The sequence below is a fragment of the Protomyctophum bolini genome, assembly GCF_963924005.1.
Source record: "Protomyctophum bolini genome assembly, chromosome: 23".
NCBI lineage: Eukaryota > Metazoa > Chordata > Actinopteri > Myctophiformes > Myctophidae > Protomyctophum > Protomyctophum bolini.
Window position 1 is genome coordinate 27,368,572 of NC_137884.1, and position 16,526 is coordinate 27,385,097.

Below are 16,526 nucleotides of genomic sequence, written 5' to 3' on the forward strand. Positions count from 1 at the left end.
ATCCACAAGCTGCCCAACTGAGCAACGCTTATTATCAATGGCTGTACTGTAGTCACTCATTCATTCATTCATTCATACATTGGGAGGTGAAGCGGCGAACAGTCGACGCCAGCATCGTCCTCACTTCCAACAACAACAATGGTGGCAAAACCACTGGAGGCAATGTTAGGGTTCGGTGTCTTGCCCACAAGGACACTTAGACATGTAGGACAGGAGGAGGAGGAGCCGGGATTCGAACCGCCGACCCACGGATCATTGGACGACCTGCGCTACCTCCTGAGCCACAGCAGAGATTCAGGTGTCACAGCAGCGACCGCAGACAGCATACAGCAGACAGCAGAGTAGAGCAGACAGCATACAGCAGACAACATGAAACACAGCTGAGGAGAACAGGCTACTTACTGTACATACAGCAAAGAGCCACTGATCATTAATTTGAATCAGCTGTGTATGTGGAGGGAGATCGTATAGACTAATATGAGCCTTTCTGATTTCTGTCCCCACGTCAATATTGACTGACACGGATCACTCAAATTAATTGAAACAACAGGAAGAGTTGCCCATAATTCAATCATGCAGGGCCCCCCATGGGACACTGTACCTGTGATCTACTGTAACTCCCAATGAGACATATTGAGCGACTAGAAATTGAAACCCCATGAAGCACAGATACATCCACCAACTAACTAACCGACATACTCAATGGTGTCATGCTCGTATAGAACGCAGAATAGAGCACCGAAGTCCTGACGTAACTCGCTCATCCCGACGATTCCCCTGGTTCGCGGAAGTAATTTCTCTATGGAGAATAACATGGGGTGATCTTAATATCGCTGTCTCGGCGTTATTGTTAGGGAGGCGTCTCTGTATCGTTTGCAACAGTCAGTCACTCATATATGATACAGTCTGCTTCTAGCGAAAATCTAACTAATTCAGTAGCAGTAACATTAGCGTTTTCTCTCAGTCAGTTGATTCTTCATATCCATATGAGTGAAACGGCCGGGATGACATGTTTATTTTTCAAACACAGTTCTTATATGAAGCAATCTAAAAATCCTCCTATGGCGATTTCAATGCAACTAAACAAATACATGAACCTGGGGACTGAGGCCCTCTACTGAAAGTGACGTCAGACTTCGGTGCTCTATTGTGTCATGCTCGTATAGAACACAGTATACCACATTGTGGTACAAAAAATAATAATTGTGACGTGCACGCAGGTACGGTACGGTACGGAACGGTGCGTGTGCTAAATGCATGCTAGAAGGCGGCCCCCTAGAATGTAGTTTCAAGAGAGGAGACGCACCTAACCTCGGATTACGAGACTTTCCACGACGCACCCAAGTATACCCAGTGGTCTCTAGGTTTACTGCCCGGTAAAACTCTCATATACACTACAAACTACTGGCCCGAGTGCTGGTTCTGCTCAGTGTCAACGCTATAGTACGGTGCAGAATATAAACACTGGGCCATGTCTCTATAAAGCCATCTGTCAAAAGTCTGAAAGAGCAGAGCATATAATCCAGACTTATATCATGTGACGTTATAAATAATATAAAATAAAAACCTTTTATTGCTTTGACTATGTGTAACGTTTTATGCTGCCATCTTGGGCCAGGGATTCCCTCGAGATACTGAATATTAATGGCAATACTCCTGGTGAAATGAGGTGAGACGAGACTGGGTGGATTAACCCATTCTGAACGGGAACCCATTTTGGTATTAGCATCATGTTATGCTTTAGCTATTGAAAAATAGCAGATCTGCTATTTTTTTTAAATCGAAGAGCGACTGACATTTTTTAGAATCTGATCTCAGGTCAGAATGGGTTAATCAGACCAGTGTGTGTCCAGTGGAAACCTCGTATGAATTCTGATCTCAGGTCAGAATGGGTTAAAGGCATAGCTTCATGTGGATCTTCGCCAGCCTTATATGACACCAGGCAGTCGTCTGTGACTTATGGCCATGATGACTCCATATCTGGGCACGGTTTCAGCCTGACTTCATCCATGTCCAATCCAATCCGAGCCCCATTGACTTCCAAGAAATATTGCAGGGTACGTATACTGTATGTGAACACAATGTGATACTGTGACAGTGTGCACACGGAATGTGACGGTGATCGGTTAACCAGCGGTTTTGCAAGATCCAGACAGATATCCAGACATGTACAGTACATTACAGTAGATGGCATTAAGACTATAACAATAAATAAATACATATCCATCAGTGTCGATTTCATCGACTAAAACTAAGACGAAGAATGTTCGTCGACTACCTTTTTCTACTGACGAAAACTAAATGGAAACTACATGAAAACTAAGCTATGATGACTAAAACTAAGACTAAATATATTGACGATTTCGCAAAGCAAATAAAAACTAGACAAAAATGTTAGGAAGGGACTATAGTGGACAAGAGATGCAGTATAAGTCATTTTACAATCTGTTGCATGCTGAAAATAGCCGATCTACAAGCTCACAGCGCGTCGCAGCGCTATTTTCAACAGTCATTACAACGGCATCAAGGCCCGCCAAAATGCATTTTAGTCGACTAAATCAACTGTAGATTTAGTCGACTAAAATCTTATTTATATTTAGTCGACTGAAACTAGACTAACACTAAAACATTCTGGGTGACTAAAAGTAAAATTTGCTCCAAAAAACACCAGTGATATCCATATAATAATCACACAATGTGTTTCAAAAATGCTCTTATCTCGTGGAGACCAGAAAGAAAACACAAAGGTGTGTGTGGTAATGATGACGACCCTCTCTATATGAATGCTGACCACAACAGATTTGAGAGATGCTGACTGTTATAATCTGATCGCCCATGGCTGTGTGTACTTGTATGTGAGAGCACAGTCAGTGTACTTGCTAGGTATTGTGTCACAGTGTGCTTGTTATGTATTGTGTACTGCCTGAACTGTAGCATACTTTAATAGTTAGGTTATACGAGAGACATCTCAGCGACAACAAGGTCAGCCTTGCTGCAGTATGGGCACTTTATTATGTCTGATATCTTGTGTTCACGTCAGTTGGGATCCAGCTCTATATACAGTATGTTCCTGTATGTGTGTAATAAACTGTGTGAACCTTTTAGCGTGATACTGTCTCGTGTCGCGTTATTGTTCTCCCGGGCCCGTCGACCGTCGCTGTCGCCGTACCAAAGGGATACTTCAACCGTCACACACCACCCAGAACCACACACTACCTGTCTGTCAGAACCACACACCACCCAGCCTGCACACACTACCTGTCTGTCAGAACCACACACTACCTGTCTGTCAGAACCACACTACCTGTCTGTCAGAACCACACTACCTGTCTGTCAGAACCACACACCACCCAGCCTGCACACAATACCTGTCTGTCAGAACCACACACCACCCAGCCTGCACACACTACCTGTCTGTCAGAACCCCACACCACCCAGCCTGCACACACACACTACCTGTCTGTCAGAACCACACACCACCCAGCCTGTACACACTACCTGTCTGTCAGAACCACACACCACCCAGCCTAGTGCACACACTACCTGTCTGTCAGAACCACACACTACCCAGAACCACACACTACCTGTCTGTCAGAACCACACACCACCCAGCCGGCACACACTACCCGTCTGTCAGAACCACACACCACCCAGCCTGCACACACTACCTGTCTGTCAAACCAGACGAGGGTTCAGTACTTTAAGAGTGTTTACAACACTGACCTAGCCAGTCGTTGAACTTCTTGACCTCGGAGGGCAGCCCCAGCTCCGTGAAGTCTCCGGCGTGGAGGAAGACGTCGCCGTACGGCATCTGGATGGCGTCCGTGCGGGAGTGCGTGTCCGAGACGCACACGAAGCGCGTGTAGCCCGGAGGCTTGGGGGCGTCGTGGGGCATAGGGTCCACCCTGGGGTCACACAGAGAGAGACACAAGGTTCAAGAATGTCCACGCATCATACAGATGTCTGATATTGGTTTTATTTGTCATGCTACTTTCAACTTCTCCAGTCACCAAGACACCGTGAAAACTATAATAACCCATTCTGACCTGAGATCAGATTCATACGAGGTTTACACTGGACACACACTGGTCTGATTACCCCATTCTGACCTGAGATCAGATTCTAAAAATGTCAGTCGTTCTTCGATTTTTAAAAAATAGCAGACCTACAAGCTCGTAGCGCGCCACTCGGTGGCGCGCTACGAGCTTGTAGATCTGCTATTTTTCAATAGCTAAAGCACAACATGATGCTATAACACCAAAATGGGTTCCCGTTCAGAATGGGATAAAGAAACAATGACATTTTGTTCCGTTTTTGAGTCCTTATACACATTGTAAAGTAGTTAGAGAGTCCACACATCATGTGCATTCAAATGATCAAACAAAGTCCATAGTTCTACATTACAGCAACATTAGGCAATTCACAACAAACACATTACACTCAAAAGAACACAATAAATATTATGTACCGTGTGGTGCCTTTGAACCATGTGCAGATTAATTAATATTTGTCTCTCTCTGACAGTTCAACCTCTGACCCTTACTGACAGCCAGGTGACGTCATGTGAGTGACGTGACACTCTAATCATGTGACTCCCTTTGCATAGGGTGCATTTTTACCTTGTGATATATTCTTTTAACATATTTATTGCCATTTTAATTATATTTATTCATAATGAAATCAACCTTTTTATCCAAGTATGATCATAAATGTTGCACAACCAAAACCATATTTAATATAATTTAAGTTTATACCTGAAACCACTGTCTCTCATTCTGGGACAGTTACATTAACTACGGAAACTCCAAAGAGAGAACAAATCATTGCTGTCGGAAGGAGGACACCTAGATGTCCAAAACTGTTCGGAATTCAAACGTAGCAAAAATAGCAGATCTACAAGCTCAAGCTTTGATCTTCTATTGTGGTTATTATACAAGGTTTCTGCCCGACAGCAACGAAATAGAATCATTTGTAAATTAACAGTGGATTTTACTGCGTAGAAAGAAAAGGTCATACATTTTATGGATGATGTACAAATCTGATAACACTAACTCATCCCAACACACTGTAAACGAAGGAGCAATGCGCAAAAGTGTACAGTAGTTTGGATTATTAATATCCAACGTTTAATTGTCTCCACAAATCTGGAGTAAACATAGAACACTGAGAACCGCGCGAGGGTTCCATTTTCACACCCTCCAGAGTCCAGAGAGTTAAATGAATACTCCAGATTTTTGCTGCGCAGTAAAAAAGAAGCAGAGATGGAAATATAGGAGAGGAGAGGAGAGGAGAGGAGAGGAGAGGGCCACAGAGAGGAGAGGAGAGGAGAGGAGAGGAGAGGAGAGGAGAGGAGAGGAGAGGAGAGGAGAGGGCCACAGAGAGGAGAGGAGAGGAGAGGAGAGCGCCACAGAGAGGAGAGGAGAGGAGAGGAGAGGAGAGGAGAGAGGAGAGGGCCACAGAGAGGAGAGGAGAGGAGAGGAGAGGAGAGGAGAGCGCCACAGAGAGGAGAGGAGAGGAGAGGAGAGGAGAGGAGAGAGGAGAGGGCCACAGAGAGGAGAGGAGAGGAGAGGAGAGGAGAGCGCCACAGAGGGGCCACAACAGAAGCACAGAGAGAGAAAAAGCACAGTGATCGTATAAGAAAAGTGTAAAGTCCTGTGGGACACTCTGTGAGTCTGTGCGTGCGTGCGTGTGCGTGTTGCGTGTGCACATGCGTGTGTGCGTGCGTGTGTGCGTGCGTTTGCGTGTGCTAGCTCCGGTGGGTCTCCAGGGGAGGAGAGGGGAGCTGGTGAATAACAGTGGCCCACTTTAGTGTTCTCTCCTCCAGGTACAATAACACCCTGGCCTGCCTCTCCCCTGGCACACCACCACCACCACCACCACCACCACAAAGAGAGAGAGAGACAGACCAAGGAGATATTATACTGCATGTACTGCATATAAAGTACTGTATATGTAGGAGTTGATAGGATGTGATATAATGTACATATACATACTGTAGGAGAGTTAATATACTGTACATGTAGGAGTCGATAGCGTGTGATATGCATAGGAGCCGATCTACATCATGTATGTGCCATGTCTAATATCCCTGTCAGTGTGCTATGTCACCCTGTACCCTGTACACTACAGCATACATGGAAAACTGGAGGCCGAATACATGATAATATACAGAAGAGTCGAATACATGATAATCTGTCAGTTATACAGAACTTGTATTTGCATATTTCATATTATGTTTTCCCCATACATTATGCAGGATGACATATAGTTAAAATAGCACTTCTACACGCATCACATCGCGATGTAACGCGTGAGCTTGTAAAATCGGCAATCTTCACTATTTAAATGCAGTCAAGTGTAATGCTTTACACAGTGTGGCAGATTACCCTGCCACTGACTCATTTAATAGACATAGACTGTTTTCTTGTGTTCTCCCCTAAATTATATGTTTAATGACTGTATGTATGAGGACACAACAATGGGTTAAACTTTAAGTCTCACCTTTATTCTCCAAGTTGTGAATCATGTTTGGAGAATGTTTGACATGTGTTACCACAGACAGTGCTTCCTGGTTCTGACCTGTGGGGAAGGACCCGATTGTAGCATGAGGCTGCCTTTTATAGTGCCCGACTCCATTGTAGCCAGGGAGCATGCTCAGTCCATCTCCCTGGATCACAGACCAACTGTAGGGTTTTGTAAATATGTGAATTATTGTGGATGATGTGTAATGATTTAAATGTGAATTGTTCAAAGGTTTGAATGTGATTATGTGTTAAAGTAGTTATTGTCTCTGGACATGGGGCTGTTGATTGTGGAATCAATTAGGGTTGGTAGGGTCCAGTGGGAGGGGCCTATAGCCTATATATAAGAAGGGGGACCTACCACTGTCAGGCAGTCGCTGTAGGTCTGTAGACCAGGAGGGACAACCAATTCGGACCATTGTAAATAGTGTGTTGTACTGTTTTTGGGACACCATTTTTGACACTTGAAAAGGTGAATGAATAAAACAGTTTGTCTTTGCTTAAGAGGACTCTGGCTTCCTATTTTGAGTATCCTGCTCATTTGAACACTTTCTGAGGTTTTGAGAACTGTGTCACGTGCCTTTTGTGCACGGTTTTTAGGCGGGTACCGACCGTCCTAAAGACAAGAAAAGTTCCAACGAAGTATGAATTGGTGGCTTAAAAAAGACGTTATTCAACATTGGAGTAAGTCAGGATGTTCTATGAGGAGCAGGAAACTACGGGAGGCGATCTTTTTTCCGACAGCATTCTAGCCGACGGGGCAACAGTCCGATCCGCAGCGGGGGGACATTCGCTGCGATGTGAAAAAGCGATGGTCCGACATGCGCTGCTCCCGTGCTTGCGGTTAGGTTAGGATTGAGGTTTCGGATCAATATGCTGTCGGAAAAAAGACCTGCACCCGGAAACTACAGGTAAGTGTGACTGCTCACATGTGTAGTAAGTGTGTTAACTGCTCACATGTGTACGTGCGGCGGCTGGAAGCGGCCCTGGTTGATGTTGTAGAAGGTGAAGGCCTGGGTCGGGTTGGTGCTGTACTCGTCCACCTCCACCGGTACCCTGCCGGTCCTCTGGGCCTGCTGGTTCTGGGCCTGGGACTGCTGCCTCCGCGCCGCCATGATCTCAGACAGGGTGAACGCCATGTCGGCACACGGGGGCTGGAAGGAAGTGGGTACAATAAAATACACCAGGAGTTAGTCAAGGTCAAAGTCAAACGTCATACGATTTGTCACACACGTTAACCGCAGTGAGCTGCAGCCGTGCCACGCTTGGGAATCGTTTGATTAGTAGATTTGACCCCCCAATCCAACCCTTTGATGCCGAGAGGCACTGGGTCCCATTTTACAGTCTTTGGTATGACCTGGCCGGGGATCGAACCCCGACCTCCCAGTTTCAGGGTGGACACTCTAACCACAAGGCCACTGTTAGTTACTTTCTTGTGTTAGTGCCAAATTGATTGACCTTTGGCCACGGAACCCCCCATCTGAAAATGTCTTGTGCCAGGGACATTCAGAAGCAAAGATTTGAGTTAAAAATGTCAAGAATATATACACACCGGTATTGCATCGTGATGCATTGTGAGCTTGTAGATCTGCTATTTTCAAAAAGATATTAGACATTTCAAAACTTTTAAATGAGACATTCTGCACAATGAGTACTTTCACTTTTGGTACTTTATAAGTACATTTTGATGCCAATACTTTTGTGTCAGTACTGTGTCAGTAAACTGGATAGATGGGGAACAGGTACCGTGATGAAGGTGGCGGGCCGGGCCTCCTGCGCTGCTGTGATGCGGAGTCGGGTTGCGGTGCGACGATCTGGACTCGCTTGAATACCAACAAAGGGTATGGGGGTAACGGGTTGGGGTCCGGGTTCTGGACTAGGAGCAGGTTGGGGTCCGGGTTGGGCCTGGACTAGGAGCAGGTTGGGGTCCGGGTTGGGCCTGGACTAGGAGCAGGTTGGGGTCCGGGTTGGGCCTGGACTAGGAGCAGGTTGGGGTCCGGGTTGGGCCTGGACTAGGAGCAGGTTGGGGTCCGGGTTGGGCCTGCAGGACTAGGAGCGAGGTCTCTGGATGATGGTTCTGGTTGTGGGACCGGGTTAGAGTGACGGACTCAGGTTCTGGTTCCTCCCTGAGATGATGACGGGGAACAGAAGAAGAGGTCCTCGGAAGCAACGCTGGGCTGATGAGAAAACATCACCTCCCTTCCTTGTTCTGGTCGAAACACACAGCAACTCCGGACGGTCTACCTGGATAGAACAGAATGAGATCATTCATCATGTGTGGGTGTGTGCGTGCGTGCGTGTCAGTCACAAACACGTGCGTGCGTGTCACAAACACACAGTGTGCATTCAACTCTGAATAGTCTTATTATATTAAATGGACTCAAAACAGAGAGAGTTAAATAGAGTACAGAGGATTTGACTGGGTAGATTAGACAGTTTTTCCCCTGGTAGCCTCGCTCTAGGAACTATTGGGGTGGAGAGATACTAATGTGGATATGATGATGAAAGGCTCACAGAGAGAGAGAGAGAGAGAGAGAGAGGTGATCATTTGTGGATGGATGAATGGGTCTCCTCTGCCTGGTCTGTAGTGTGATGTCGACATGCAACCCCTCATGTCTCAGTGACTCGCGATGGAGAAAGGCTGTCATGGCAGACCTGTATCCCAAGAGAAGACAAGACTATGCACCCACTGCACACTAAATGCAGTGGAAACTGAGCTAGACTTCCTAACCATCTGTCCATTGTACGAAGACATCAGAGAGTGACACATACTTCCCACAGATTACAACCACACGGAGGTTTTGAAAACATGACCAATGACAAAAAATATCTTCTGGGCGAAGTACAACAAGGTGCAAACACAGCAGCAAGATTTGTGAGTTGCTGTGATAGGAGAAGGATATCAAATGGAACACAGCCACCCTAAAGACTAATCATTGTGTATATTCTTGCACTATACCTGCATCGAGTGATCTCGGTACATAGAAGTTGATCTATTGAAGATTCTGACCTTCAAATGTACATCATTCTTGTTTTGATTGTATTGCTGTATTGTTGTATTGTTCTTTCTGCTTTGGCAATGTAAACGTATGTTTTCTCATGCCAATAAAGCCCTTTGAATTGACTCCGCTACACACTCAATGCATCTCCAATTTTTTTTACCATCGCCTGTTTTTTTCTGAAATGGCGTCTCTGCCACATACCGACTGAATGCACCCCGAAATGCCAAATACACACTGAATGCACCTAAACATGATTCCACACACCTTACACATTACAGCTGTTTACAGACAAAACCTTGATGTGTTTCTCATATAGGCGTGCACACCATGCAGTCAGTTTCATGCAGTTTACTGTAATGTGTCTGTGTTGTGTTCATCCATATTTAAATGTATTTCTGCATAATGATAGCTTTTTTTTTTTTTATCGTAACTCTGAGAGTTAAGATTTTCTTTTATATTCATGTCATATTGTCATTAAAATCTTCCAGTAAGTGTCTTGACAAATATTTTATATTGCAAATACAGTATCATCCTCTAGCCCAGGTAAAGAATCACTTCTAGTTAGTTAGTTTATTTTGATCATCTTCAACAGTATCCATGACATAAAATACATTAACGAAGAGGAGAAGAGAAGAGAAGAGAAGTACAGTAGTACTGTATGTTAGAGTTGTCTCTAAGCCATCAAGGTTGATGATGTTGGTGAATACATAACGTTTCTGTCAGGAAGAAACCTTGAATCTCCATATTTCAGCTTTTTGTGTTTTCTTCTGGGGGACGGAGGGTCAATTAATGTCCTACTTTGTGTCTTTGTCATTCAACGACATCACAAAAAAAGTTGCACAAAAATAGCTCATTTTGGAAATATTTTGAAAGTGAAAGTGAAAGAGGTTACGTGAGTCTCTGGGGTTTCTAAATGTTACACCAATAAGAAGCAAGCTTTAAGAGCTGAATTGTGACCAAAGTTTTTTGGAAATAAAAGGTTTCTCTCTGACAGCAATGATCTGATAATATATCAATAGATCATTATTGTTCTCAACCTTTTTAGCTAGTGAAACTATATCACATCTACTGTACAAGCTAGTGAAACAACTCTGATCTACAACTCACAACGTGTTGTGATGTCACACGTTGTGAGCTTGTAGATCGGCTATTTGCACTACTCCTTGAACATTTTGTTTTCCAATTTATGGAATTTCTTTTGAATTTCAGTTATTCACGAAATCCTTTTAAGCAAAATCATTGAATGTAGACAAGAAAATAAATAAAGGGATATTTAAATGTTGCGCCGCCGCGACCCACGAATGGGTCCCAGTGTTTGGGAAACAGACCCATTATTTCTTAACCCATTTAGGCTTGACGTTGAAATTAAAACAATGTCTTCCAAATCCTAAAAGGTTTTCTGAAAAAACCATATGTTTCTATAACAGTGGAGCTCGATATTTCATGTCAAGGACCCCCAAAAATTATATGTAATTGGCCGCCATCTGAAAATATGTCATTCCAGGAACCTCTCGAAAGCAAAGCTTTGAGTTAAAAAAACATTCGCTCTGAAAGAATATATTCAAAGATTTTGCACCACATTTTCACAATTCTTAAAAAAATAGCAGATCTACAAGCTCGTAGCGCGGCACTCGGTGCCGCGCTATGAGCTTGTAGATCTGCTATTTTAGATAGATGCTCTCCTAGCTTCCCTGCACACAATGCTTTGCATAATAACGGGCCATCACATTACACGGAACTCTTCACACATTCCCTCGTTTTCTGCTGCGGAGAGAAAATTAAAGTGCATCTGAGTGTGGCATGGCATGGTGGCATTATACTGTCTATTGTACAAGCAGGTCGCCTGGATCCTTTATGTTGTGCGTGTGCGCGCATGTGTGTGTGTGTGTGTGTGTGTGTGTGTGTGTGTGTGTGTGTGTGTGTGTGTGTGTGTGCGTGTGTGTGTGTGTGTACGTACATGTTCTTGGTACATAGCAATTGATCTATTGAAGATTCTGACTTTCAAATGTACGTCATTTTTGTTTTGATTGTATTACTGTATTGCATATTGTTCTTTCTGCTTTGGCAATGTAAACGTATGTTTTCTCATGCCAATAAAGCCCTTTGAATTGAACTGTGTGTGTGTGTGTGTGTGTGTGTGTGTGTGTGTGTGTGTGTGTGTGTGTGTGTGTGTGTCTGTGTGTGTGTCATTTTTTTATCCATTTTGGATTCATGCAAAGCGAAATCCTCACGTTAATTTGACCCGGAGAGCGTAAAACCCATTATGGATCCATACATTCATAAGGGCCATTCTTTTACGCTCTCACAATTAAATGTATTTGACTGTGTGGCTCTGATTCATATTATTATTGATTGATTGAAATATTTATTAACAGTTTGCAGAATTACAGTACATTTCAAGCAACAAACTCAATACAAAGACTGTTAACTGTGAGTGGACGACCCAATTAAGCATTACACTTGTTTACAACAGGGTCCACCATGTTCAAGTCATCAAAACATTTAGATTAGATTAGATTAGATTAGATGTCTACTCACACATCCATGACCCAACCATGACAAAACGTGACATATGAGAAGGCAAAGAAACCTAATCATTGGCCTAAAGGCCAAATTAAGCAAAATCCAAAGAAAACTAAAACTTTAATAGAAAACAAATAATCTGTTATCTCATAAATCTGTATCTCATTGTCATTGTCTTTTAGATGGAGGCCATTTTATTCAAGGAGATTTCATTTCAATTAGTTTTTTGTGTCACATTTTGAACTAAATTATAGCTTTATTTAATTTAATTCCTTATTCATTTGTTTTAAAGGACATTCTTGTTGTTCAATGTATAGTAAGCATTGAGTAAAGTCGCCTAATAGTTTGTGCATAGTAGGCCTAGATTTTGTTTATTGTTTATTATATTTGTTGTTTATTGTTTATTATATAGAAAAAAAGTCTTTACGGTTCTTTTTTTAAATTTTCTTAATTTTCACTTCTCACCATAGCCTACGTAACATAGCCTTTTAACTATTGTAAAACTTTTCCCTTATGTTTTATTTATTTATTTTTTAACCCAGACATGCTTTGTGAGTTTTAATTGGCTACTCAGCCCTGCCTCAAACCAAGAGTCATAGTCAGCCAGACCAAAGCAGAGCAGCAGAGTATAGGCTACTCTATGGGCAGAGCCTTTTCCTTTTGGATAAGTAAAATGAAATATGAAATATGATCCGTCATGAAAGCGTCCCGCTGAAAGCCGTTATGCGAAACGTTGGTTGCTTAATTTAACGAATACGAACGCAAGTCTTTCTTTAATAAACCTACACACACTGACTGAAGGACCCTCTACGCATAGTCGTCTACACATGATGATGTATGGAGCTAACGTATATGTATATAGGAGAATAAATAGCCTACTGTACGCAGTACGCTGACACCAAACTGTGGCATTTGGCAACCCTGCGCTACACATTACAACAATATCCATTCATGCATGCATGCATGCATGCAAAAGGGACATCATTCTCAGCACTCTCTCTCACTCTGCACCCCAGAAAAAGAAGGAGGAAAAGGACCTACCCTAGTCCCCCAGTCGGTGAGCAGCAGCAGGGGGTCTGGTCTGGTGTGGTCGGTGGTGAGCAGCAGCAGGGGGTCTGGTCGGTGGTGAGCACTGAGCAGCAGCAGGGGGTCTGGTCTGTGGTGATCGGTGAGCAGAGACAGTGAGTGACTGTGTGGACGGAGCTCAGCGTTCAGCTTTGTCGCGCTGGTCAGTTTGAACGCAAACCGCGTGGTGTGCACAGGTGGCGTAATAGAGCTCTCTCTCTCTCTGTCTCTCTCTGTGTGTGTCTCTCTCTCTCTCTCTCTCTCTCTCTCTCTCTCTCTCTCTCTCTCTCTCTCTCTCTCGTGTTCTACTGCCCCTCTCTCTATCAGCTGCCCATGTGTGTCTGTCTCTCTCTCTCTCTCTCTCAGTCTCTCTCTCTCTTTCCCCCACTCTCTTTCTACTGCTCCCCGAGCTCTCTCTCTCTCTCTCGCTCTCTCTCTCTCTCTCTCTCTCTCTCTCTCTCTATCTCTCTCTCTCTCTCTCTCTCTCTCTCTCTCTCTCTCTCTCTCTCTCTCTCTCTCTGCCCAGTCAGTGTCGCCTATATTTCCCACACAGTCACAATGAGGGGGAGCAGATGGAGGAGGGGGTGGTCTGATGGGGTCTGTTTGTTTAATACCAGAGCATAGAGAATTAGAGATCCTTCACAAATTCACACAGGTCTGGATACGTTAAGATACGTCTTTATATATATTCATAATTCATCGGTCCCCAGGGGGAAATTGAAAAGCAGGCTTCTCATCTATTCATCATTTACAGAATCCATCTTATTAGGTCGCCACTGTGAATCAATTAATCCAGAGTACATATATGTGTGTTATTCAAATCAAACAAGTTTAATGTGCATTCTAAACACCACACTATCAGTACTACCAACATAGTACACGCAGAGAAGTAGGCTAAAGACCTGCAGTAAATCTTGCAATTGAGAACAATTTACCGTAAATCAATTTATATAATTTATTGCCCCAAAGCAACAAACAATTAGTCACCTCGCATGTTATAGTTCATGTTTATGTTTACCTGTTACTATTTTAAAGCGGAGCTGTGCTTTGAATAATAACAAGATAAACAAACAAATAGGCCATATTCTGTTTCTGTAGCCTATTTATATTCCTCTACAAATGAGCCTGTTTCAAACTTGGACAGAGGAGTTGGCACATTAATCTCTTCCTACATTTTTGTGTGAGCACGCCATCTCCTGGCCAAATATATATAGCTGCCTTGAGCTACAACTGGCCACTGAATTTGGCTACTGTTGATTTTGACTTAGTTTTAGTCATAATAGTCCTTTCAATAAAACGTTATTTAGTTTTAGTCATCTGAAATGTTTTAGTAGACGAAATATCCTACAATTTTAGTCGACTAAATTAAATCTACAGTTGATTTTGACGATCAAAAAGACTTTGGCGATGACGTATTAATGACACTTGACACTTGGCCACAAAATAGCCGATCTACAAGCTCACAACACTTAAATAGCGCTTGGCTTGTGAGCTTGTAGACCGACTATTTTCAGAGCACAACAACATAACATGGTTCTAATCTACAGGATCTCTTCTCCTGTAGTCCTTTTTTTCTCCCCTAAACATTTTAGTCTAGTTTGTATTTGTTGACAAAATTGCCAATTTAGTATTAGTATTTGTCACCATATTTGTCATCATACCATTTGTCACCATAGTATTTGTCACCATATTTGTCACCATAACTATAGCTCAGTGGCCTGGTGGTTAGTGTCTGCTCTGAGACTGGGAGTTCATGGAAGAAACCTCCCTGCTTGACACTCGGCATCAGGGGTTGGATTGGGGATAACTCGCTGCGACATACTAGCGTCATGTCCAGGGGGTGTACTTGTAAGGTACATCAAGCTGCCTCACGCTACCTTCAAGGTTCAAGGTTTCTTTATTTTGTCTCCCAAGGGAGACATCACCTCATAACCTTCGACCCCTACCCTGTCTGCCCTCTGCAAGAACTCTGTTAAGGAGTGTGATTGACAGAGGGGACAAAGGAATGCTCCAGGAGATAGGTTCCTGCTCTATGGGCCTCATGGCTACAGAAACAGGAGATAGGCTCCTGCCCTATATGGGCCTCAACATGGCTCGGCAAGGCTTAACATTAGTCACCATAATTAGTTTTTATTTTGTTTTCTTCAGTGAAAAAAGGTAGTCCACACGAACATTGTTTCGTCATAGCTTTAATGTTTAGTCGATTAACACCCATTCTAGACGGGAACCCCTTTTGGTGTTTTAAATAAGCATTATGTTATGCTTTAGCTATTGAAAAATAGCAGACCTACAAGCTCACGAGCGCTACGAGCTTGTAGGTCAACCATTTTTTTTTAATCTTAAAAATGCGGCACAAATCTTTGAATTATATATTCTTTCAGAGCGAAGGTTTTTTTTATTTCGACGTCAGGCCTAAATGGGTTAGATCAACACGGTTCGGCAACTCCATGTTGACCTTCCCTGTAGCGGTCCAGTGCAGTAGACCCACAGCATCAGAAGCAAACCCTGTTCTGTAGCGGTCCAGTGCAGTTACTATACCCACAGCATCAGAGACCAAACCCTGTTCTTTATCAGGTCATTCACGTCATAAACCGGGTCGTACTTTGAATAGAACGGGTGAATTCAGAGAGGACGGGAGGAGGGAGGGAAGAAGGAAAGGAGGGAAGGAAGAGGACGAGGGGAGAAGGAAAGGCAAACAAGATAAGGAGAGCAGAGTGACTTGAAGCGTCTGCTACAATCCCATTTGCCAGCAGATGCTGCGTGTTGATTGGGGATCCTGTTAAGTTCACACAGGAAATATCAGATCTGTCTGTCAATCCAAACCGGTAAACAACAAAGTTGAGACGCTACAGTTAACAGTCTGTCAGGAACCATTAATATCACTGATGTGTTTATGTGGAAAGGGAGAGGCCTGGGTGTCTAAAAACTATAGTCACAATTTATCTCAAATATTTCTTAAACTATGTACACCGGTCGTTCTCAACCAGTGATCCTTGAGTTTGACCCAGGTGATACCAAACTAAATGATGGAGAGTTGGTGAACAAATGGACCCTTTATATAGATCTTTGCAAATTATCTTGAAAAAATAAGCCATTTTACGTTCTCGAGAGTTAAATTATTGTTAAACATCTGCATTACTTAATGTACAAGAAGTCTACACAATTATAGAGAATGTAGAAGAAATGTTATTTTTGATCAATGTTTGCCTGTGATCTCTCCTATAGGATACCAACATCAATACAACATGGAATTGTGTCCAAAATCAATATTCAAAGTATTTTTGGGTTTGAGAGGCTAAATCTCATCCACAGTCGCTCTGAGGTAGAGCAGGTCGTCCAATGATCCGTGGGTCGGTGGTTCGAATCCCGGCTACTCCTCCTGTCTACATGTCGAAGTGTCCTTGGGCAAAGACAC

The 16,526-nt window shown here is 43.3% G+C and overlaps 1 protein-coding gene across 1 annotated transcript in view; it reads right to left on the reverse strand.

The window, feature by feature from the left end:
- The window catches only part of mpped1 (metallophosphoesterase domain containing 1), a gene marked incomplete at its 3' end in the record, with an annotated part of 325,357 nt that overhangs the window by 31,186 nt on the left and 277,645 nt on the right, over positions 1 to 16,526 (reverse strand). The window contains exons 2-3 of the mRNA XM_080757519.1: positions 7,479 to 7,666; positions 3,724 to 3,905 (exon numbers count right to left, since the gene is read on the reverse strand). Coding sequence (XP_080613645.1) covers positions 3,724 to 3,905; positions 7,479 to 7,660 — 364 coding nt within the window. The 5' untranslated portion in view covers positions 7,661 to 7,666. The remainder of the gene's footprint in view (positions 1 to 3,723; positions 3,906 to 7,478; positions 7,667 to 16,526) is intronic.